Source organism: Saccoglossus kowalevskii, chromosome 17 (genome assembly GCF_978046115.1).
Source record: "Saccoglossus kowalevskii chromosome 17, keSacKowa6.1, whole genome shotgun sequence".
NCBI lineage: Eukaryota > Metazoa > Hemichordata > Enteropneusta > Harrimaniidae > Saccoglossus > Saccoglossus kowalevskii.
Window position 1 is genome coordinate 255,828 of NC_140657.1, and position 26,057 is coordinate 281,884.

General features: G+C 41.6%; 1 protein-coding gene across 1 annotated transcript in view; it reads left to right on the forward strand.

The window, feature by feature from the left end:
- LOC100371984 (rab GTPase-activating protein 1-like) overlaps positions 1–26,057 on the forward strand; it is a 102,045-nt gene that overhangs the window by 32,459 nt on the left and 43,529 nt on the right. Inside the window, exons 7-10 of the mRNA XM_085492480.1 lie at positions 1,445–1,541; positions 16,154–16,320; positions 19,012–19,168; positions 19,319–19,563. Coding sequence (XP_085348606.1) covers positions 1,445–1,541; positions 16,154–16,320; positions 19,012–19,168; positions 19,319–19,563 — 666 coding nt within the window. The remainder of the gene's footprint in view (positions 1–1,444; positions 1,542–16,153; positions 16,321–19,011; positions 19,169–19,318; positions 19,564–26,057) is intronic.

Genomic DNA, 26,057 nt, shown 5'->3' on the forward strand with positions numbered 1-26,057 from the left:
CTGATGTCATGTCAAATTTAGCAGGTAAAGCTGGAAAATCAATTTACATCATGAACAAAGTACTTTTAGGGAATCTGGACATAACACTAAAAATGAAACTATTTAACATTTACATAAAACCAATTTTGCTTTATGGCTCAGAATTATGGACCCTAGACTTGCAGGACATTCAGGACAATGCTAAATGTGACAAAATATCAATTGAAAAAATCAATATTAAATTCTGCAAAGAAATCTTACAAGTAAATAAAAAATCCTGTAACTTAGCATCAAGAGCAGAGGTGGGTCATTATCCACTACTGCTCAGTGCAAAAGTTCAAGCTATTAATTACTGGTTGCATATAAAGGAACTCCCAGATGATAATCTTAACAAAACAGGCAAACCTAGAACAAACACAACACAATACTATACAATACAAATGGCTAAATGCAATACATACAATATTGAAAGACAATTCACTAAACTTCATAAAAGAAAAAACATTCACTATCAAACAAAAAAATCAAATTAATCAAATTTTAAAAACTTCCCTTGAAAATAAATATACCAGTTTCTGGAAAGAAATGATTTCCAAAGAAAATGGCAAACTGAGAACATATGCTAAATTTAAAACAGAATACATCTTCAAGCCATATTTGAATGAACTTGACACTCATAAAAGGAAAATGTTGACAAAATTTAGAATTAGTAACCATAACTTGGCAATAGAGGAAGGCAGATATTCATTTCCTAAGAAACCTATAAATAAAAGAATATGCAATAACTGTGACACAAATTCAATCGAAGATGAAGAACATTTTCTATTGAATTGCCCAAAATATAATACACACAGGGAAAATTTCATTCAAAAAATTATGACACTACTTTCAAGCAAAGATCCTGACATAATTATGGAACTTGCCAATTATATTTACATAACAAAAAGATTTATTTAACATTTAAATACTAGTTAAGTCCTTTTGTATTGTTTTTTTTGTACAAATCTTATATATATCTTGTTATTATTTTAAAACTCTTTTTTGCTGTACTTATCCTATATAAATCTTTTTACATGGAGGCAATAAAGTTATTATTATTATTATTATTATTATTATAATTCTGTGATTTGCGCCATATTCTGGTTGCAATTTTTGCAAATAGGTGGTTACGCAATAGGTTCTTCCAAGAGTCTTTGATACAAATGGTAAGTTTGATTGGATGATAGTTCTTGAGTGCATTTTAGTCTAGATAGCTTTTTCATCAATGGTCTGATAACAAGACTGGAAATTTATTCTCTTTGTGCCCAGAAGTTTCCTGCCCTCAACTAGGTGGAAGGTGATGCCTTCAAGTGCCACCATAGACCCTAGCACAATTTCTCTGTTGTGAATAAACCCTGTTTTTCTGTCAGAGCATTTTAGGGAATTGATAACTAATATGACTTGAGTAATTTGTGTGATTTGATAGGTATCGATGGGTTGTAGTGGTGATAGTAGATCTAACGTAATCTCTGGTGAATGGGATCCTGCTGGATTTGAAGTACTCAATACAGAAACACCTAAAGGTATGTTGAACTGATTATTGACACATTTGTTATATTGATTCTACTGTATGCCATCTTAAGGCTGTTTATCTAAATTACTAAATTATTGCTAAACACATTTATAAAATCACTGTTTATTAACACAAATGTGCATGACCCAACAACCACACCCCTTTAATGGGCTCGTCTTAAATTTACAATTAATTTGAAATATTTTATGATTTTATCAATCAACAAGACACTTCGCGATGAGCGTCTTTTGCGGTCAGTAATATTTACGAACATTTTTGTTCACTATTGGCGATCCGTTCTGCTAGGATTGCCCTTAAAATCAATTTTGTGTTTCTGAGTGTGTGGTTTCCGGTGTTTTCACGTATTAATTCTTCTGTGATTGTTTTGGCTTGGCCTATTTCCCTCTAACTTGACAGGCAGGTCACACCATCACCCTAGTTATTAGGTAAAATCTGAAGAAAAAAATTGGCCTATCGTTGCCATAGTAACACCCAAAAAACTGGATAGCTTCGTGCTAAATGAATCTCCTCCTACAAATTTAGGATAAAACTCTTCAGACATAGCTTATTCTACTCAGCTTGAGTGTGGGCACTAAGTTACTATTTGAATTTTTGATATCTGTTTTCATTACCGACAAATTTGACGCTTCTGTGATTTTTTTGGCTGGGATGTTTGGTTCAAACTTGGCGGGCAAGTCACACCTTCACTCTAGTTAGGTTGTAAAATCTGAAAACAAATTCTCGCTTACCGCTGCCATAGCAACAGCCAAAAACTAATTTTTGAATACTTTCGCCCCAAATTTATTACCTCCTACCAGTCTTTATATTATTATAAATAGCAGTGTTTATATGATCATGTTTTTGTTTTTTTATTTTGGCTACGTTGCGCACTGGTATGAGATCACCGGCGCCAACATTATTACACTCTATCAACGTAATCCCAACGCAACTTTGAACTAAAAATGAACCACAGGGAGCCCAGGAACTGTGATCAACTGTACGCACTCCCTATGAGCGCGGGGGGGGGGGGGGGGGGGGGGGGGTATCGGCTGGTATCTAGTGTAAGAAATAGTCAAGGGATGAAGGCTCCAGCCAGCTCACATTTTTTAAACTAGAAAAAACAGTCAAAAAGAATGAATCTAAAAAAAATACCAGGTTGAAGAAAATTAGTTGCTCCTTCAAATTTCGCCAAAGCCTTACCTACATTTTACCGATATCTGCAGAATATTTTATAAACTGGCTTGGTAATTCCCACCACCAATAGTAGACCATGTCACAGCATTTCAAGTACTTTTCCAACAAATCCAAAATCACTCGATAATTTTGTTTACTTTACATTTGTACTGTGATTATATTTTAAGTTTTGATAATTTTATGGATACATGTACACTCACAAAAATACACCAAAAATAAGGGAATTTAGTATATAGCCTTGACAAAAAAAGCATAATTTTCTTGTCTTAATAATGCATTTTTTTTCTATCTGTGTAACTTCATGTGGATATCCTGATGAGATTTAAAGTTCAATTCACAACTAACGGTTTTGCAATATTAGAGGCTGTGAACTTGTCCATGGAGGCTGCAAATTATTAAATATTGTATTCACTGACATTTATTTTGTATTTACATTTGCAATGAGTTCCACAGTATCTTTTTCTTACTGGTGTGGCTGCAGTGACTGTGTAGTGTTTTTGTTTTGTCGATTGTTGTCAGTTGTTTGTTTTGTGTTCTTGGAATTTTGTACAAAAATCAACAGCGGTTAGATAGGTATGTTATTTCCATTATGCAGTACCGATATATTGTAGACAGTACTTGTATACTTTGTTATCCAGCATAAATATCAGATTGTTCAGAGGCATGAAATTGTAATGTAAATTTCGTTCATTAATGTTGTAAGATGGCGCTTTCTCCGGGGCCTTCAGAGTCCCACTGGCATGTTGACTATGTTCCGGCCCGTTTACTTACTTGTTGTCAGTGTCTGAGTGGTATATACAAAATACAACCAAGTGAACGTCAGAATATCAAAAAAACAGAAACCTAAAAATCAGTTGCCCATGCCAAGAGAGCCGCAGAACCAAAACAATCTGTCAGCCGTCGCCGTCCACAGCAGCGATATGATTTTACACATCGAAATTGAGAATCGCAGGTGTAGACAATATGCATAGAAATGAACACTAAATACATCTATCCCGGCCAGCAAGCGAATCATCAATCTTCATGAGTGACGTAACTGGCATTTCCATCATTTCCTTCTATTCCCACTACTAGTATCCTAAAACGCTCAAGTGAATGTTGTCAAATTCGCGAGTGTGCGTATTTTCGTACAGTGGCGTAAACATTGCTACAATCAAAGACGCGCTGAACAGAAAGTCAATTCTGGGCTAGTACCATTGTCAAATTCTGGGGAGTACAGGACTATTTATATGAGAGACGTTACAATAAGGAACTAATACAATTGTTTGATTTGCATATCAAAATCCTTTATTGGAACAGAGCATGTTCTATATTTACCAAAAAACAAAGTTATTATGTTTCTAGACACACAACAGACTCGAAACAATAGAAACCCTCCGATCCGAGCGTCCTGCGTTCTTGAAAATCGAGTCTTATCGCCCTTGCATTTCCGAGCAAAAAAACATTGAGGCCAAAAACGACCGATTTTCGCCTAATCTTCTATGAATTTTTCATAATTCAGCTAATTCAGTCCAGCGGTTAGATAGAGTATTTATTAGAGACGCCCAGAGAACCAAAATTTGGAACGTGAATCGCTCCGGCGACGAAAAATCTGCGAAAATAGCCAAGGGGGTGAGGGACTGCATTTCAAAAACATATTTTATATATAGAGTATATAATAAAAATCAAACTTTGTATTTACATTGAGTATCAAATTTCAGTTACAGTGTTTATGGTTGTATGATTATTTAATTAATAAATCACTTACTTTATTAATCTTCATTAAAATTGGATATATAATTTACCAGTCTTTGTGGTAACAATAATTTTTATACAAGCATCTTCAAATATATTATATTCCTGAAAAACTGAAACACCACAAGTAAGTGTAGGTTTACTAAGAGTTTTAACAGTTAGGAAGTCACTAACCATACATAAGAAATTCGCTCAGTCTGTTCTAAACTTTTTAGCTCTGCTGTCGACTTTGTCGAGCGGAGCTTATCATATGAGTGATTGTCTGTCGTCGTCCGCCGTCCATGTCAATGTCAGTGTTTTACTTTTTCGACTTCTTCTTGAAAACTACAAGCCTGAATGCTTTGATACTTGGTGTATATGTACCTTGGGTAGACCTCTCTCAGATTTGTTCATTTCATGATCATATCTTCAATTCTCTAATTTTGGTGAATATTTTTGTCATTTTTGGTAAAAAGTGATATTTTCGAATTCTTGTTAAAAACAGCAAGTCCAATTGCTTTGATATTACTTATATAGGTACTACATGTGGACCACTCTCAAATTTGTTCATTTCATGATGATATCTTCAATTCTCTAATTTTGATGAATATTTTTGTCATTTTTGGTGAAAAATGATATTTTTGAATTCTTGTTGAAAAAAGCAAGTCCCATTACATTGATACTATGCATATTGTTCATTTTCTAATGATATCTTCTGTTTTTTAATTGAAATGTGCATTGCTAACAGCGGAGCTATCTCAGCCGACAGGCTGCTTGTTGAATTTCAGAATTCCCATGATGTATCCTTGGGAGGAATAGTTGTATTCTGCTGCACATCGGTCAATACTCCAGTTATACTGTCTTCATGCATACCTTTCGGTTTTCTCGTAATAACCTCATATTATACATCACATCAATTCACTACATTCGATTACCTACCATAGACTCCGGTCAGTCAAAATGACTGTTTTGAACTGTAGGCATTAATCAGTGATTCTGCCAATGACGGAGAGATAAAATCTAGGTTTACGTCACGACCACGTGGCCGAGGTAATGTGGCGACGCCATCATACACTGGTATTCACTCTTTCTTTATCTCTGCACCGACGGGATAAAGTCTAGCCTGCCTTTTCCTGTCTGGGCTTCTGGCTGTCACTGTGGCTGGTAGGATAATTTTTTCTTATTATTTTTACCCCTGTGTCGATTTCTCCCTTTGTGTGTATAATTTTTCACAACAAAGAAAATAAAACCTTGTGATGTGATTTAACCCTGTTGTTGGTTTCTTTGCGTCACCTTTTCCAACTGTATTTTGCTTCCCTCATGCATGTCGTGTTCATTTTTATGTTTTACCAATGTATTTAGAAATACCGCTGTTTTTTGTCTCAATTTTTTTGAGGCGACTGTCACTCGTATTTCAAAGCAAGGTCGCAGTAAAAATCAGTTAAAGTGAGTTGTTTGTTGGCATGAGTGGAAAGTCCTCACGCTCGGCTACCGGTGCTTCGTGTACTGAGACGTCGAGTAGGAGGCCCAACGGTGGAGGTACCGATATTTTTCGGTCTCCCACGCTGATCGGAGGGCATCCTCACAGTTTGTTGTTACTTTATTTTATCAGCAACGCCCCTGGAAGTCTTTCCTCCTATGGGGTCTGTTGTGGGTCCCTTTGTGGATCCATCCTCGAACGGCGTCGGGTTTGCAAATTGCGTCCCTGCCAGGCCGGGTAGATCAGATGCAGTCGGAGAGAGCTGTCTCCACTGTGGCCCCTCGGTCAGCAAGCAGGAAGAAACACAAAAAGCATCGCTCGCATTCATTCTTTGGGGGAACCCCCTATTCCCAGCCGCTGATTTGGGTGAGATCGAGGCTCAGACCAGTTGCGCTGGGTCTTCTCTGGGACCTCGCGCACTGAATACCAACGGGGATGCTGGCAGCCAAGCCTCTAATTTCGGGGTAGGGCTTTCGGGTCAGGGCACACGTTGCGCCTCTTTCCTACTTTCAGCTAGCCAGGGTTCGTTGCGCGGTAACAGCCTCTGGAATTCACCCTTGAATCCGGGCTCCGCTGTGGATTTTGACTCCCTTCTTGCCGACCCACGGGGCAGTCCCTCAGTGTCTTTAATTCATAATGACTCTGTGAGCCACCCCGTTGGGGTGATGCGGAGTATCATCGATCCTAGTGATACTATGTGAATATCCCCACCCTCGATCCTAAGGCAACGACTTATTGTTGCTTCAACGCTTATGGGATCACAGGCGCTGGGATTCAAAGAAATCCCATCAGCACGTCTCCCCTGGTCCGGCCAAGTGCTGAGTGGAACGCAGGGCACGCAGACGGTTTTGATGGGCGGGCGTTGGTCAGCTGCAGAGGAGGTAACGCCTATGGACCAAATGCTACCCGGTCGGTGTGGTTTCGGGATCAGACCCCAAAGTGTGGGATGAGACCAAATGCCCCAAACCGGATCCCAAGGCCCCTATCCCAGACCCCGGTACCATGAATTTCTGTTTTGCAAACCGGATAAAGGGGGATGGCCGCGTTTCATGGGCGTTCTCGCTTTAGATGATCCATCACGCCCTGAGGGCAGAGTTGCTGGAAGCACATTATTGTGCGGTCCCAGGACTCTGAGACCTTGGAGGCAGAATGCACCAGCCTCTTAGACCAGGCGACACATTTACTGGTGGGCCACCGCACAGCTACATGTACATTCGACATCCTCAAGTTTCACCTGGCTCTCCTGGCCTGGGCTACTTCTGTGCAACGAGACGCATGTATTTTCGCCGACTGGATATCTTGCAGTCTTGGAACTTCGGAGTGCAATGAACCAGATGGTTCAGGTCGAATCCGCTAGGCAGTTGGCCACTGCCAAAGGTAAACGGAGGGCGCCCAAAGCACAGAAAACACAACTCCCTAAGGCGACGTCAGAAGGCAAGAGCTCATACCCTTCCGCGGGAGGGAAGAGTAGCCATGCCCCCAGGGAAGAAAGAACCAGGTGGTGGCTCCTCATCCTCCTCGGGCAGTCGTCATGTTTGACGCTTACCTCTGCAACCAGGAGGGTAGGCATGTGTTTGATGAATGGCCAGGTCACAACTTAGTGACTACTTCAGCCCTTGTGGAAACTCACCACATGGGGGAAGAGGGCACCCACACCTTGCAACTTCCGAATCCATGGCCACATATCCCTGTTGCACACAGATTGGGCCGGTGTAGTCCGGTTTGGAGGCCGTGGGTGACTGATCCCTGGACTTTCCAGGTAGTGACACACGGTTACAGGATACCGCTGAAATCTCCATCTTCTCTGTCAGTGTCTCCCCCAGCAATCAGACAGGAAGTAGACAGTTTGCTGGAAAAGGTCGCCATACACAAGGTAGACTAGCCGGCATTAAGTCCAGGCTTCTACTCAAACGTTTTTGTAGTACCAAATCTACAGGTTGTGGGCGTCCAGTTATGACTGAATCAGTACGTGCTCTTCAATCTGTTCCGCATGGAGACGCCATGCAGCGTTCTTCTCTCCATCCATCATTTTGACTGGCTAGCCTCACTAGACTTAAACGGGGCCTACCTGCACATACTGATGCACCCGGTGAGTTGCCATCTCCTTTGAGTCGCCCAGCTGGGCCAAGTATTCGAATCTCGGGGGGCCCCCGCTCGGGTTATGCACAGCCCCCTGCTGCTGCTTCACCAAACTTCGGTACACATCAATCCGTACCTAGACGACTGTTTATTACATAACCCAACAAGGGATTATTAGCCGAGCAAGTAAGGCTAACACAGGATTTACTTAACCAGTTGGGCTCTTCAGTAAATCAGACATAGTCCCATCCCTATACCCAATGCAACAGTTTTACTGGCATGAAGTTTGACACAGAGGTAGGCTTGGTATATCTATTCCAAGCACGCTGCTTGGCGCTAAGCAGCCTAGCTAGCCGAATGCCTAGTCAGCATTCCCTCAGTGTCCCTCAGAGAACCAATGCAGATCATCGGAATGATGACCTGGGTTCGAAGGGTAGTTCCCCAGGCCGCATTACGCTGCTGCCCGGTACAATGCTTGTTGCTACAACACTAGAAGAACTCGACAGGCGGGTATTGATCACGGACCAAGCGAAAGAAGCCCTGCCCTCGGACAGGGGGCCCTCTTGACCCACTCGCTACAGCTATGACTCTGGGAGCAGATGCCTCCCTCAAAGGTTGGGGAGCGCATCCATTGGATGAACAAGTCCAATGTATATTGCCCCCGCATTAGTTTCGGGACCGCCATATCAACCGGCTCTAGCTGAAAGCATAGCACTTAGTGCTACCACACTTTCTACCCGTAGTTCAAGACCACAGAGTCCTGCTCTGCACAAGCAACACAGCGGTGGTCTCCTTCAACAAGAGGGGGACCACACACCACCTTCCAGGGGTGAGGAACAGTCTGGCAGACGCCCTTTCTAGGGGGCTTGGTCTCCAGAAAACTGATACCCTGGCAGATACCCTAGTGGGTAGCCTCTTGGCTGTTTTGGCTGTGGGAAGATCCAAAGATAGATTGGTTTGCTACACCAAGCTCCTGATGTACGTAACACTCCTGCCGACTCCAGAAGCCTGGGCCAGGAACGCCTTGCCGATCCCGATGCCGACTCACATAGATGTGTAAGCCTTTCCTTCCTTCCCGCTAGCTCACCAGGTAACGGAAAAAACAGGTGCACACCTGCATATTGACACTGGTCGCACCCAATTGGCCAACCAAGGCCTCGTTTCCACTTCTGTTGGAAATGCTAGTCGAAACACCAGTAGTGCTTCTGGCTTACCGGACCTGCTGTCCCGACCGGACTGCGCACTACCATCGAGCCCAGCGGTGTATCACTTACACGCATAGAGGCTCTCAGTAGACTCGCACAGGTGAAGGTCTTGTCTGAGCGGCTGCCAACATCTTGGCCAGGGCGAACATAGATTCCACCAACGCTGCCTACAATTCAAAGTGGCGAGCATACACTGAATGGTGTAGCGGAAGGGAGATTGATCCAAGCCATCCCCCTATTGGCCAGGTATCAGACTCCTTCGTCCACCTGTTTAACGAAGTGGGTTTGTCCTGCGCAGCGGCCGTTGGCTACAGGCCGGCCTTGTCTCCCACCATTGAGAATGCTTTGGGTACAAGACTAGTCAATTGTCCTATTATTAGGAGACTATTTACTGCTTTTCATAATCAGAGGCCAAGACCCCGAACACAGGAACTACCCAATTGGGATTTGTCGGTTATGTTGTCCAGCCTCTAAGCAGACCGCCCTTCGAGCCTCTCTTGATCAGCACCACTCAAATTTTTGGCGTGGAAAACAGTCTTCCTACTGGCCCTCGCCTCAGGTAGGCGTCGGTCAGAACTGTGGGCATTGTTCTTCTCGGAAGAGTGTGCTGCCCTTATGGACAATCAAGTTGTGCTAAAGACACAAATAGGATTTCTCAACAAGAACCAAATCCCAGAACACGATCCTCAGCCGATCGTCATCCCCCGGCTGTCAAATATTGTCGGCCCGTAAGATCAGGAAGAATTGCTTCTCTGCTCGGTTCGAGTTCTACGAAAACCGTACTAGGGATTCAAGACGGGATGCCAAGCACATATTTTTGTGTTACGGCCCAGGCAGGCAGGATAGGCCAGCCTCCCGGACTTCCATTCCCAGGTGGATTACTGCAACTGTATTAGAGGTCTATAATACTTTAACATCCTCTACACAGAGCTTGCAGAGACACCAAGTAAGAACGCATGAGGTCCGCGCGATTGCTATCTCACTATCGCTAGCGTCAGGCGCCTCCCTCAAACATATACTAAGGACAGGCTTCTGGAAAACGCAAAACGTCTTTACCAACCACTAGAGACACCCAATCCATTGAGGAGGGCCTCTTTAGGTTGGGTTTCTTCATAGCGGGTCAGACTCTGGTTGCTGACCCAGCCCAAACGACCACAATAAATTGGCAATAAATCGGTCTCAGCATCCTTGCGAACAGATTTCTCTACCTTCAGCACTCCTTGGAAGTTTCCAGGTCTCACTTTTCGGCCTACGTCCTCATGCAGAACTGTTCGGTCTTTACTTCAAAAGCACACTACCCCCTGAATTGGGTTTGGGTCTAGCTTTCTCGGGCACACTAAACCCTGTCATTGTAGCAGAATTTTTTACTTTTTGCTCCAGGGACAGCACAGGTAAGGTAAGACACCACCCTCTTTTGGGGTCTTAGCTAGGTGATGAGTAGTAGTAGTAGAGTGTATTGTCCCGCCTTAGAAAAAAGACGTTCATCATTTTCTGTTTGCTCGAAAAACCCGCCACCTATTGGAGTCTGACTCTGCCTACAGTTCCAAAATAGTCATTTTGACTGACTGGAGTCTATGGTGGGTAATTGAACCTAGTGAATTTAGGCAGAGGGTTCTCTGAACCGGCCTATTCACATAATTCATACCAACCATGGACTCCGGTCCTCCCTAAAACCCCAATCTTTCCATAGCGTTGGTTTAGTCTTCAGTGCAGAGAGAAATGAACCAGAGTGAATATCAGGGTATGATGGTGCTGCCACATTACCTCGGTCACATGGTTTGTGACGCAAAGGAACAAAAATATTTTGACCTAGATTTTATCTCATTGGCAGAATCGCTGATTAATGCCTACAATTCAAAATAGTCATTTTGACTGACCGGACTCTATGGTGGGTATGAACTATGTGAATAGGTGGGTTCGAGAACCCTCTGTCTAAATGTGTTTCTCGATCTGATTCAAAATGGCCAAATGGCAACCACTTTTGTACTGAAAAATCATCAAAATCAAGCATTTCTCAACTGTTTACAGATGGATTTTGTTCAAACTTGGTACATACATGTACATTGGACATTATAGGACCTTGATGCACGTCATTTTATATTTCAGATCAGATTTAAAATGGTCGACTGGTGTCCATTTTGTTTTAATAAATGCAGTTCTTGTGCCATATCTTTGACATGCTTTAACAGATTATGTTCAAATTTTATATATTCTCATTATACAGTACTCATTTCGCCCAACCTCCCGTTCGCTTCAGGATTTTGATCGCCTTTTTTTTGCTCGCTTTGTTCAATTCGACCGCACAAGTTCCCCTTTTTTTTGACCGCGCAAATCATGAAGTATCCTCTCGTGCAATCGCTCGCTCGCTCGCTCGCCTGTCAGCGCAACCGCCCGCATTTACAGTTCATTACCTACTGTTTCATGTACAAGTGTATCATTTTTGTTTTTATGATGTTAAAATAAGAATAAATACAATCAGAAATTTATAGAACGACCGTTGAAAAAATACGGTGGATCTCACTGCAATATAAAAGTGGTAATAATACATACGCGTAGTAATAATGTCCACCATAAACAAGATCGAACCAAACATGTGAAATCAAATACATGTACGACACTGACACAGACACAACTAATATGAAATAAAACCATTCTATTTCTGGTGGAGAGCGAAAAATGTCTACTGTAGAGTACGGTATTCATTGAGTAACCGTGTGTAGGGTGACGGTTGTCATGCACGCATGGTTTGGGTTTAACACAGGTCAAGTTGTAGTTATGTTAAAATCCGTGGCACCTATAACAATTGAAGAATATCTGCAGGAATAGTAAGACTGTGAAAAAAACGACCAATCGATTGTTATAGAATGACCGTAGTGTACAATTTGTCAAACAAATACAATTCTTGCAAATGTAATGTCGGCCAGCGCTCATCTTACTCGTCCGAAGTTGTCGAAGCCGACATCTTTGGAGACCACGTTTTTTAACTAGGTGGCTGGCAAGTGGAGTAACACGTTACATAAAGTTGTTGAATTACAATTATGGTTTTTATTTTTGCGCCCAATGTCTCGTTATAAAATAAAGGATTCAAATTTTGCAGGGTATTCCGTTTTTTGCAAACTCTGGGCGAAGTACTTTGATGAGCTGTACGTAGTTCACTTACAGCCAAAACAAAGTCAGCTTGGACATTAAGTTGTGAGACGCAACAAAACAAACGCTGCCAGTGATAGATTACGTGAATAAAAGAACATAATAAACGCAATCAAAGGCGCCGACCCCACGCTTTGGAAATAAATAGAACGCATTGCTAAGAGGAATCGCACCTGCATCTCGACGACGTCTCCGGTCATGAGCAGGGTTTGCCGCGTCTTAGAAAAATTGAAAGTTAAAAAGGAATCAGTGTCGGGGAACCATTCACAATGTTTGCATGAAAAATCCCACGCGAAAGCGTTTTTTTTTATCTTTTACAAACACTATGGTACCTGAATCCCGATTAATTCATAAATATGAATCGGTAAGGGTCAATTTCCTGCAATCCTTCAGGATTAAATTTCTAACGTTGACCTGGAAGATTGCCATGATTGAGTGTCACCATTTCTGTTCTAAGATTTATTCAGTATAATAATACAAATGTTCACCCCAACAGAGGTGGACATACAGTTTTAGCAACCCGAAGAACTCATTGTCAACCGAGGCGAAGCACTACGATAAAAACTTTCCGTTCCCAATAAATAATAAAAAAAAAAAAACTTCTCGTTCTGGAAAAAAAACTGATTTTGACAAGATAATTTAGAAATTGATATTAAGATTAATTCATAACGAAATGTATTCCATATGTACCCATAATTTTTGTTCATAATTACTGATTACACACGAATATTACAGAGAAAAATAATTTGCTATATTATCTTTGTGCCTTTTATTTGTCTTGAATCGTGACTGAATAGAGCTGGATGAAATTACAAACTATGTAGTGTGTTCGACAACTCATTTATGAACAACAATTTTAATAAATATGATTTTACTTCGTAAAATTACTGTATTTGCTACATAAAAACAAAAGAATTTCACAATGTCTTTATTATCATAGCGTTGTTGGTAATAGTTGAAAATGATACATCCACGTGAACCTGCTTATATGAGATCGAAGGAGTCTCTGTTTTCAACAGCCGTATACATCTAACTGCGTCATCGGTAAGTTTCCTTGGTGGACCACGAGCTCTCTTCCTTGTTTGCACGTTATCATGTTCACACAATCGCAGACATTATTTGTAAGGGTGCCCTTTAAAATGGCACATTTTCTCGATGTTTTAGCGAGTACTCCGTGGGTATATGGCTTGTTCTCACATCAGCATAATTTTCCTCGAGTTCACTCATCGCTTTCCCTCATGCACTTCTCGTTCTTTGCTGCTAACTTTTTTTGCACTCTAATATGTTGTTGTTTTTGTCTTTTTAAACATCGAGTTTATTTTTGACATTTAATGAGATCGCTTGAGTTTTGAATTTGATGACGGTTCGAATTTATCCACTTTTACAGTGATCAACATTGCGTTCGAGTACAGTTACTAGTAATTACAAGCCTGATTTACATTTTTCTTGCGGTGTTTTTCGTCAATGTATTAAATATAAGTGCTTTGGGAAATAACATAATTATATTGCGCGAGTGAAAGAGTTTGGTGAGACTGTCACAACACGTTTTATTTATTTCCAATGCGCGTGGTCGGCGCCTCTGATCTCTTTCATTTTTCGTCCGGCTGCTGCCAATCCAAAAATTCGTCGCCGCATGTAGACAAGCGATTAATCGTCACAGTCCTTATACTAGTAGTTTAAGTCCAATTGATTTGTAGAAATTCAGCTATGCGATAATTATATGTGCAGTTTTGTTTTGCGCACCCAGACATGAGCAAAAGTTAACCAATAGATTTTCTGAACTATAGCATCATTACTTATGCAAATTGAGTAAAGGTCATAGTGTGAGTTGCGTTCGCAAATAACAAAGTGTCAAATTATTTTGAGCGCCGTACAGAATAAATTTAGTCAAAATCACACACAGAAACACACACACACAACACACAAATACTAGTACTCAATACATATCGCAATTGAACAGTTATATAGCTGTTTGAACTACACACACAAGGACGGAAATATGTAAATACAGGTCACAGTTCAACTTGCGTAGCAAACGTTACAATGTGTCAAGTGATTTGAAGGCGTCTTTGTTCCAAAACAGAGAAGCAATAGGCGTTGTGTTTTGAATCGTCATTAAAACCTAAATTTATTACGAATAAAAACTTAAGTTTATACATACAATGTACGATCATTGTTACTCCAGTGATCGGTTGGCAAGCGGACAATGTTTCTGAAGCCAGCCATAGCAGGAGCGAGCGAGCGAACAAAAGCAAGCGAGCGAGCGAACAAAAGCGAACGCGAGCGAGCGGAAAAAAAGCAGTCGGTTTCCGTTCGGAAAGCAGCGAGTGGTCGGAAATTAAGTGATAAGCGGTCGAAAAAAAAAGCGATAAAAGCGGGAGGTTGGGCAGAATGAGTACTGTACATCATAAATATACAGATGTATTCAATATCTCTCAGTATGGACAAGTATTTGTTTGACGATCAGATACAAGATAACTGAATGTAAAACATACCCATATCTCTGACATGTTTATGTTCCAACTATATTACTATAAACAAAACTATATATCTTAAATTTGATAACTAATGGGAACTGTGCCATGTATGGCTTGTTTTCACTTGAAATTAATTTTCGCTGAAGGAATGATTCAATGAAAATAAAATCCAGCGAATATACCTTTTTTCCTATATTTTAGCTTCAACTCATCAAAAATCAGTGAAAATAAATTTCATACAGAACACCCAAAAAATCTTTTCAGCAAAAATTAATTCCAGCTAAAATAAGGTATTTTACAGTGATAAGAAGGGACGTTGTTTGTGTCTGGGTTCTTGCCACTGGAAAACAAAAAAAAAGTAAAAAATAAGTTGTACTCGCACACATGTTCATCACCAGCAAGCACAGACTATCTACTTGCAGACACGCAGACTATGTCTAAATGTAGACAATTTTCACCAAATAAACTGACCATTTCTGGAGAAAAATGTTGGATACCAGAAAAAGAAAGCGTGATTAGGACAATAGGGATGAGTTAAAGCGTGGTATAACAGATATAAACCTAATGTTTTGATCAGAGTCAAGTAAATTGCATGATTGGGTTATCGATTATAAGTAAAATATAAGTAAAATAGATTATGAGTGTAAACACACTTTTGAGTGTGTCAATCATATCAGTCACATTGCTTTATGCACATCACTAAGCATAGGTTAATTCACCTAAATGTTCAAAGATCTACCATATTTATATACTGAATCATGAAAATATCACTTATTTTTCTATAAAAATAAGAGTAAATACAGTATTGTTCTCTCTGTCATGGTATTGTACTTTGCTCATGGATAATTTAACACAACCATGTGACAATCAAAATAACTATTCTGAGGCATCTATTTCTTGATTTCTGAGGCTCTACCCTGATGTGGGTGACGTGAGTTTTCAATACTGTAGTTGAGGAAGGATCTTGTCATCAACTCGAAATGTTGCAGTTTATATTATATTCTATGATGGAACTTTAGACTAATACAGTTCATGTTATATTCCATGATGGAACTTTAGACTAATACAGTTCATGTTATATTCTATGATGGACATTGAGACTAATACAGTTCATGTTATATTCTATGATGGACATTGAGACTATTACAGTTCATGTTATATTCTATGATGGAACTTTAGACTAATACAGTTCATGTTATATTCTATGAAGGAACTTTAGACTAATACAGTTCATGTTATATTCTATGATGGAAATTTAGACTAATACAGTTCATGTTATATTCTATGATGGACATTGAGACTTCAGATTAATTTACATATTTTTCAGGTACAAGGGTTTTTATGACAGTAGCAGTAGACTTGGTGATTGCTGGCATACAAGAACCAGTTCGATTCCGAATTGAGACCAAAGTACGCATCTTCCCTCCCACTGAACGTTTCTGGTACTTCAATAAGAAACCAATTCATGAACAATTTTACTTAACCCTGAAAGAAGTAAGTATGTGTTGTTTGTTTAAGAATGTTTATGTTTATGTTTATGTTTTGACCTCCGTGTGTCTGTGCGTGCGTGCGTCTGTGCGTGCGTGCGTCTGTGCGTGCGTCCGAACCTGTATCTTAGAAATGCCTGGACCAATCACAATCAAACTTCACACATACATCATACATGATAGTATACATGTGCACATCAATTTGTTACACGATCTGATTCAAGATGGCCGAATGGCGTCCATTTTTGTGCTAAAAATCATCAAAAACAAGCATTTCTCAGCTGTTTACAGATGGATTTTGTTCAAACTTGGTATATACATTAGATATTATAGGACCTTGATGCACATCATTTTGTTTTACGATCTGATTCAAGATGGCCAAATGGCAGCCATTTTTGTGCTAAAAAAATCATCAAAATCAAGCATTTCTCGGCTGTTTACAGATGGATTTTGTTCAAACTTGATATATACAGTACATTAGACATTATGGGACCTTGATGCAAATAATTTTGTTTTTCAGATAATATTCAAAATGGCCGACTGGCAGCCATTTTGTTTTAATGAATGTGGTTCTCGTGCCATATCTCTGACTTCAAATTTTAAATATTCATTATACATCATGTCATAGATAGACAGATATATTGGTTTGATGATCCTATTCAAAATGGCCAAATGGTCACCATTTTTGTGCTAAAAAATCATCAAATATCAAGCATTTCTGGCATTTATGGATGGATTTCGTTCAAACTTGGTACATACATTAGACATTACAGGTTCCTGATGCACGTCATTTTATTTTTCAGATTGGATTCAAAGTGGCTGACTGGCGGCCATTTTGTCTTAATGATTAGGCTTTTAGAGCCATATCTCTTAAATGTTTTGACTGATTATATTCAAATTTTATATATTCGCTATACATCATGTTATATATATATACATGTATTCAAAATGGCTGATTTTGAATGCTGTTCCAGAGCAATATCTCTCAATATGGACAAGTACTTTTTTGACGATCAGATACAAATGTCAATCATTTTAATGTTAAAAAATCATATTCCTGACATGGTCATATTCCAGCTATATTACTATAAACAAAACTATATATCTTAAATTGGATAACTAACGAGGACTGTGCCATGCATGGCTTGTTTATTTAAATTATTACGTCACTGTGTGTTTTAGTGCAGCCATTTCTGTGCTAAAAATTCATCAAAATTAAGCATTTCTGCAATTCCAGAAACAGATCTTAATCGTGTATAGATGGGTTTCATTCAAACTTGGTACAAAAAACACCAATAATCAACATTTGGACATTTCATCAACCGTTTCTCTGACATGCCTTGACTGATTTCATTCAAACATCAGTCATAGTGTGTTACTGATGCATGTTACATGTTACTTCAATTACAAGTGCATGCCAAAGAGGTTTCTAGTATAACCATTTCCTAAACTTGATAACTCACAGGAAATATGTATATACCGTACTTCCCCGAAAATAAGCCCAGAGGCCTGAACATATAAAATCGGAAAAATAAGGGTTGGGCTTATACTCGAGGACCACCTCAGAAAAAAATATTTTTTGGTGCGTATAAAACTGTAACCATTTTCCCAACTCTGAAATATTATCCAAATTACATTTTTCGGTAAACTGAGGGTAAGGGAAGTATTTAAACCTTTCACGGCCACCAACAAGTCATGTCAAAGAATAGTTTGCCCGTTCATACCTGTTCACAATAGACTCAATGAACAAGATTATTTGGAAAAGTAAAACGTCAAATGACCAGGTTTCACGACTTTACGGTCACATTTTTGCCGTTTGTAAAACTACTACTCAAAAGAAATATGGATTATTTCAATATTGCAACATCAGGGTTCATCCAGAGTAAATATCAGAATAGAAAATATGCGAACTATGTTCTATCACATACGTTTGCCCGCCATGCACTCTGTTTAACACGAGTTTCGTAGAGCTGGAACCAAACTACGCTACCAATCATGATTTGTATGCAATGAAATACACCTTTTACATGCATATTTTAATAAATGTCGTCGTGAAAACACCCTGGGCCTATACTCGGGGATACCCTCAACTCATTAAATGTCCAAACACAGAGGGGTGGGTTTATACTCGGGGAGAGGCTTATGCTCAGGAAAGTATGGTATATATAAAAGCATTCACAACCTTTAAGTCATGAAATAGACATTTATGTGAATATTACTTAGAACAGTTTTTTATTTCCATGGTTAAAACAGTCTTTGTATAAAATATGTATACAATCTGAAACACTTTCTGGAATCAATATCAGAGCAGCATGCATGCAAAGCGATCATTTTAAAAGTTATGAGTGTTCAACTTGTTTCCTTGTGTAGAATTTATGTTTGCTTAATTCTTATACAAAAGTATAATATTTGCAGCCAAGCTGTAGTATTATCATTTCAAATTCAACTGCTTATGGTGTGTTATGTCGTGTTATTCTATGTTGGCAACAAGATACATAGGTTTGTCAGGGCAGGTCACTTTTTTGGTTTACGATAACCTTTGATGTGATGTACCAATAGATACCTAGTTTGTTATTTCCTATCAAACATAGTCCATGCCCTTCCGACATCATTTCTCAAACGTGCATGGTACATGCTTCTAATAGAACAAACACAGTATGTGTTTGTAAAAACTAGATGTGTCATTTATTGTGTCTAGGTGCCAAGTGAAGTTGAAAATGAACAAGCATTTGAAGTGGTGAATTTAATTAGTGAAACTGAATTAGAAAGGAGACGTGCTACTCATACATTACAACCACATGCCGTGCCATTAGAGCATTCTAACTCCACACCAACACCACAGGATGAAGATGAAGGTCAGTGATTTTCTAAATTTTACTTTGTCTTGAGTAGTACATGTAGTAATAGTTTTATGTGTATGTTTGTGTAGTGTAAATGTATTCAATGTTTACACATTGTACCTACAACTGGTTCAGAGATTGATCACCAGATGATTATGTTCTCAGATAACGATGAACCATTACTGAGTGGTTTTGGTGACGTCTCTAAGGACTGTGAAGAGGTCATCTTAGAAAACTGGGGAGATGCTTTGGCCAAATGGAGAACCAATATGAATAACAAACCCAAACAAATAACCTCACTGGCACGTAAAGGAATACCAGAAGCGCTACGAGGGGAAGTGTGGCAGTTACTGTCCGGTTGCCATGACAATGAAGATCTAATGGAGCATTACAGAGTACTAATTGCTAGAGTAAGTTTGTATTCTGTTCTATGTAAAGACAAATAATCATTGTGTAAGCGAAGTGATTGCGGCATAACTGTTCTGTAATTATCAATCAAGAAAAAGATTACTACAATTCACTATGTTCAATTAACCACCATAGACTCCGGTCAGTCAAAATGACTATTTTGAACTGTAGGCATTAATCAGCGATTCTGCCAATGACGGAGAGATAGAATCTAGGTCAGCCCCATGACCCCAGGATTTTTTTCCTTTACGTCACGAACCACGTGACCATGCCCATATGGCGGCGCCATTGCGACTGAATAACCACTCTGTTTTTTCTCCGCCTCGAGTGGAGATGAAGTCTAGCGAGCTCTGCCTGGATCGGCTTGCTTTTTCCTGTCCTGGCTTCTAGCTTGGGTTGTGCCAGCTGGCGCGACATCCAACATTGTAGCTGGTAGGATAAGTTTTCCTTGTCATTTTTACCCTTGTGTCGTTTCCCCTTTGTGTGTAGCATTTTTCACAACAAAGAAATAAAACCCGGGCGTCATAGCTTAATTTAAAATAACTTGTTGATTTTATTACGTCACCTTTTCCTACTATAATTCGCTTCCCTTATGCATGTTGTCTTCATTTTATGCTTGATCTACGTATTTAGAAATGAATAGATGTTATGACAGCACCAGGACTCGCTGCTATTTTTTGGTCTCCTTGTTTTGAGTCGACTGTGCAGTGGTTATATTCAGAAGTTACCAGCATAGAACCCACATCAGATATGCTTGGTGCCATGGGTGCATGCGGGATTCAGAGTTTTTGCCGTGTTTTCACTGGAGTTCTGAGGCCTGAGATATTTTTTCAGAGCCATCAAAATCGCTGAAACTGACAGTGTCGCTTGTATTTTCACAGCTAGGTCACGTGGCCAGTAAAAGTGAGTTGCGCGTTTGGCATGAGTGGAAAGTCCTCACGCTCGACTACCGGTACTTTGTGTACTGAGTCGTCGAGTAGGAGGCCCGATGGTAGAGGTACCGATATTTTTTCTCAGCCTCCCCTCGCTGTTTTTTCCAGGTGGTGGGTTACCCGATTGTACCGGCTACAGCAAGGCTGTGCCCCTGGAGGCTTTCCTATGGGGCCTGTTGCGGGTTCCTTTGTGGATCCTTTATTGCACTGCGCCGGGTTTGCCTCCAAGTTGAGGGCTTTGGTCGAAGGACTGTTGGGACGAATTGCGGCCCTGGCAGGCCAGGTAGATCAGACACAGTCAGAGCGAGCTGTCTCCACTGCAGCCCCATGGTCGGCAGGAAGAGACACTAAAGCATCATTTGCATTCAAACACGTTGCTTCCGGGGAACCCCTCGTTCCCAGCCGCGGCTCTCCCCCTGTTTTGGGTGAGGCCAAGGCTCAGGCTAGTTGCACCGGGTGTCCTCTGGGGCATCGGGCACTGAATGCCAACAGGGATGCTGGCAGCCAAGCCTCTGATTTCGGGGCAGGGCTTTTATGTCAGGGCACACGTTGCACCTTCCCCCTACTTTCAGCCAGCCAGGGTTTGTCGCACAGTAATGGTACAACGGTAACAAATTTACCCTTGTGTCCGGTCTCCGTCGTGGGTTTTGACTCTCTTCTTACTGACCCACGGGCGTCCCCAGAGGGAACCGACCCTGTCATGAGACGCACAGTCGAACACGCTCTCTCTCCCATATTTAAGTGGGACAGTTCGTTCGCGTCAGATACAGCTGGTACCTCGGGTGGTACCTCAGAGTCTTCCATCCATAACAACTCGGTGAGCCACGCCTTTGGGGTGATGCAGAGTATCATTGATCCTAGTGATATGATGTACATTGTGTAAATACCCCCACCCTTGATCCTAAGGCGACCACTTACGGTTGCTTCAACGCTTATGGGATCATGGGCGTCGGGATTCAAAGCAACCCCGGCGGCACGTCTCTCCCTGTCTGTCCGAGTGCGGAGTGGGCCCCAGGACATGCAAACTGTGTTGATCGGCGGACGTTGGTCAGCCACGGAGGTAACGCTTAAGGCCCCCGGGTGGGATAAAATCTTGTGCAACACTTTCCGCTGGACCAAACGCTACCAGGTCGATGTGGTTTCGGGATCAGATTCCAAAGCGCGGGATAAGACCAAAACACCTCCAACCGGATCCCAAGGCTCCTTCCCCAGACCCCTGTACCACGAATTTCCGTTGGGCAACAGTGTTCTCCACGCATTGATTTGGTAGGGCGGGCCGCCATGGTAAAATCATACTCCAGGCTAAATATCGCGCCGCCAGGGTAAAATTCTTCAGCGTCATGCTAAATTGACCAAATATAATCATGCATCAGTATAAATTCAAAGTGTTTTAATACATGCAATGCAATACAGACAAAGAATAAACATTAATGATACCTACCCTTGTCAAATCAACAAGAGGCTCAAATCAGGAAGGCTCGGCTATTTTAAACTTTATTTAAGTGTAATAAACATAAGTGAAATAAGTCATAATACTCGTAATACTTCGAAAGTTACGAAAGTTGAAAAAAATTCGAAGTACAATTTGTACAACTTTACGTTAGTCAGTATATTACCGAATCATGTGTGCACACATAGTTTGCTGGAAAAGGGCGCCATACACAGAGTAGATCAGCCGGCATTAAGTCCAGGCTTCTACTCAAACGTGTTCATAGTACCAAATTTGCAGGTGGCGGGCGTTCAGTTCTGGACCTAGGCAGACTGAATCAGTATGTGCTCCACGATCGGTTCTGCATGGGGGCGCCATTCAGCGTTCTTCTCTCCATCCACCGTTACAACTGGCGAGCCCCACTAGACTTAAGCAGGGCCTACCTGCACATACCGATTACCGATGCATCCAGCGAATTGCCATCTCCTTCAAATTGCCCAGCTGGGCCAAGTATTTGAATTTCGGGTGCCCCTTGTTCAAGTCATGCGCAGCGCCCTAAGTGTTCACCAGTGATGAAACAGGTAATATTTACTTCACCAGTTGGGCTCTTTAGTAAATCCCATCACGACCCAACGCACAGTTGGTGTTCCTGGGCATGGAGTTTGACACAGAGGTAGGCTTGGTATAGCTATTTAAAGCGTGTTGCTTAGCACTAAGCAGCCTAGTCGAACGCCTAGTCAGCGTTTCCTCAGTGTCCCTCCAAAAACTAATGCGGATCATCGGAATGATGATCTTGGTTTGAAGGGTGGTTCCCCAGGCCGAACTACGCAGCCGCTCGGTACACCAAGCTCTCCTATGGGAACTAGATAGGCGGGTTTTGATCTCAAACCAAGTGAAGGAAGCCCTGCCCTGGTGGTCGTCACTGGCCAACCTCGGACAAGGGGCCCCCTTGGACCCACTCGCTGCAGCTATGACTCTGGTAACAGATGCCTCCCTCCAAGGTTGGGGAGCGCAAAACCGACTCAAACTGAAAGCAGTGCACTTAGCACTACCACACTTTCTACCCGTAATTCGAGACTACAGAGTCCTGCTCCGCACAGGCAAAGCAGCGGTGGTCTCCTTCAAGAAGGAGGGGGGACGCATTCCTCAACGTTGTCAGTCCTAGCGGAGCAAAATTCTCCTTTGGTGCCTGGAATACAATGTGGAGCTAACCGCACACCACCTTCGAGGGGTGAGGAACAGAACACAGAGTGGCTGATAACCCAGTGGGTAGCCTCCAGGCTGTTTCGGCTGTGGGCTGGTCCAAGGATAGACCGGTTTGCCACACCCTGGAACGCCAAGCTCCCGACATACAAAACACTCCTGTCGACTCCAAGAGCATGGGCCAGGGTCGCTTGGCTAACCCCGTGGACCAACTTAGTTGTGTATGCCTTTCCTTCCTTCTCGCTAGTTCGCCGGGCACCAGAGAAAATTTTGACAGGTGCACACCTGCATATTGTCATTGGTTGCACCCAATTGGCCAACCAAGGCCTTGTTTCCACTTCTGTTGGAAATGCTAGTCAAAACACTAGTAGTGGCTAGACTTACCAGACCTGCTGTCCCAACCGGGCAGCGCACTACCAACGAGCCCAGCGGGTATTTCTTACACGCATAGAGGCTCTCAGTAGACCCGCACATACAAAAGGTTTATCTGAGCAGGCTGCCAACGTCCTGGCCAGGGCAAACAGGGATTACACTAACGCTGTCTACATTTCTAGGTTGTGAGCATACACTCATTAATGTAGCGGAAGGGAGATTGATCCATACCATCCCTCTATTGGCCAGGTAGCAGACTCCTTCATCCTCCTGTTTGACGAAGTGGGTTTGTCCTACGCAGCGATCGTTGGCTACAGATCGGCCTTGTCCCCCACCATTGAGAACGCTTTGGGAACAAGACTAGCCGATTGTCCTACTGTTAGGAGACTATTTACTGCTTTCCATTATCAGAGGCCGAGACCCTGTACAAGGGAACCGCCCAACTGGGATTTGTTGGTTGTGTTGTCCGCTCTAATCAGACCTTCTTTTGAGCCCCTCCGTTCAGCACCATTCAAATTTTTGATGTGGAAAGTAGTCTTCCTACTGGTCCTGGCCTCAGGTAGGTGTCGACCAGAGGTGGGGGCATTGTTCTTCTCAGACTATGTACTGCCGTTATGGACAATCAAGTTGTGCTAAGACACAAATCTGGTTTCTCGCCAAGAATCAAATCTCAGGACACGATCCTCACCTGATCATCATCTCCCGGCTGTCAAATTTTGTCGGCCCGGAGGGTCAGGAGGAATTGCCTCCCTGCCCGGTCCAATCAAGGAGTTGCTACCAAACTAAGGATTCAGGACGGGGTGCCAGGCACATGTCCTTATCCACCTTCCATCACCAGGTGGATTACTGCAATTGTATTAGAGGTCTATAATACTTTAACTTCCTCGACACAGAGCTTGCAGAGACACCAAGTAAGAACGCATGAGGTCTGTGTGATTGCTAACTCGCTAGTGCTAGCGTCAGGCGCCCCTTTCGAGCACACACTGAGGGTAGGCTTCTGGAGAATGCAGAACGTCTTTATCAACTACTACCTAGGAGACACCCAACCCATTGAGGAGCGGGTCAGACTTGGTTTGCTGACCCAGCCCGAACAACCACAAGGGTCCCTGCGCATAGGCGATAAGTCAGTCTTGGCATTTTTGCGGGCAGATTTCCCTACCATCAGCACCCCCTTGAAGCTTCCAGGTCTCGCTTTTCGACCTATGCCCTCATGCAGAACTGTTTCGGTCTTCACTTCGAAAGCATACTACCCCCGGAATTGGGTTTGGGGCTAGCTTTCTCGGGTACACCGAACCCTGTCACCGCAGCAGCCATATGGCTTCTTGCTCCGGGGATAGCACAGGCAAGGTAAGACACCACCCTCCTTTGGGTCTTAACTAAGGGTGAGTGGATTGTTGTAGAGTGTTTCATCCCGGATTGGGAAAGAAGATTTTCATCATTTTCTGTTTGCTTGGAAAGCATGCCATCTATCAGCGTCTGACTCTGCCTACAGTTCAAAATAGTCATTTTGACTGACCAGAGTCTATAGTGGGTAATTGAACGTATTGAATTTAGGCAGAGGGTTCTCATACCCACCGTAGACTTCGGGTTTCTCCCAACCGCTGCACTCTTTCTGTAGCATTGGTCTAAGTGTTTGATGTGGAGAGAAAGGAACCAGAGTGATTATCCAGCCATAATGGCGCCGCCATATGGCCTCGGTCTTGTGGTTCATGACGTAAGGGAAAAGAATCTTGGGGTCATGTGGCTTTTCCTGACCTAGATTCTATCTCTCCATCATTGGCAGAATCGCTGATTAATGCCTACAGTTCAAAATAGTCATTTTTACTTACCAGAGTGGTGGGTATGAACTATGTGAATAGACGGGTTTGGAGAACCCTCTGCCTAATTCAATATTGTACCTGGTTATATAACACAGAAGTGTTTTTTTGTGGGATTTTTTTAAAAATCTTTGTCACTATAATAAACACTCCTATTGAATGGTTTTATTGACGTTTACTTCAATTGTGGTGTTACAGACTTAAATGTGTTTTACATAACTGCTTGATTGAATTTACCTCAAAACCTAAACTTGTAACATTTCATGCTCTCAACCAGTACCATACGTAACCAGTTTTACTTCTACTTCCTTTGATGGCCCAGCATGCATTGCGGCAATTGATTTGTAGTTCTACTCTGCACAAACTCATTGTGGACATATGATCAGAATAGAAGAACAAATGTTACATATACAATTACTGTCTCATCATATAAAATAATAAAATACATGATTTTACATGTCTAGTTCCAATAAAAATAAAAAGGTCTGCTGCAAAATTATCAGTATTTTTCCCACATCCGATGTAGATTGTGAAACCATGTCTGATTAAAAGGTTATTAAAAAACCCTGTGATATTGCACCATTCTTGTGAATACATTACTCATTGTGAGTCTGAATCAATTTCACACCAAGTGTTCTATTATATGCACAGTATGTAACAATTAGCTTGCTAGAAATGTTGTACTTTTAGTTTATATACTGCATCTGGTTTTAAAAGAATTACAAATCTGTGTCACTATAATA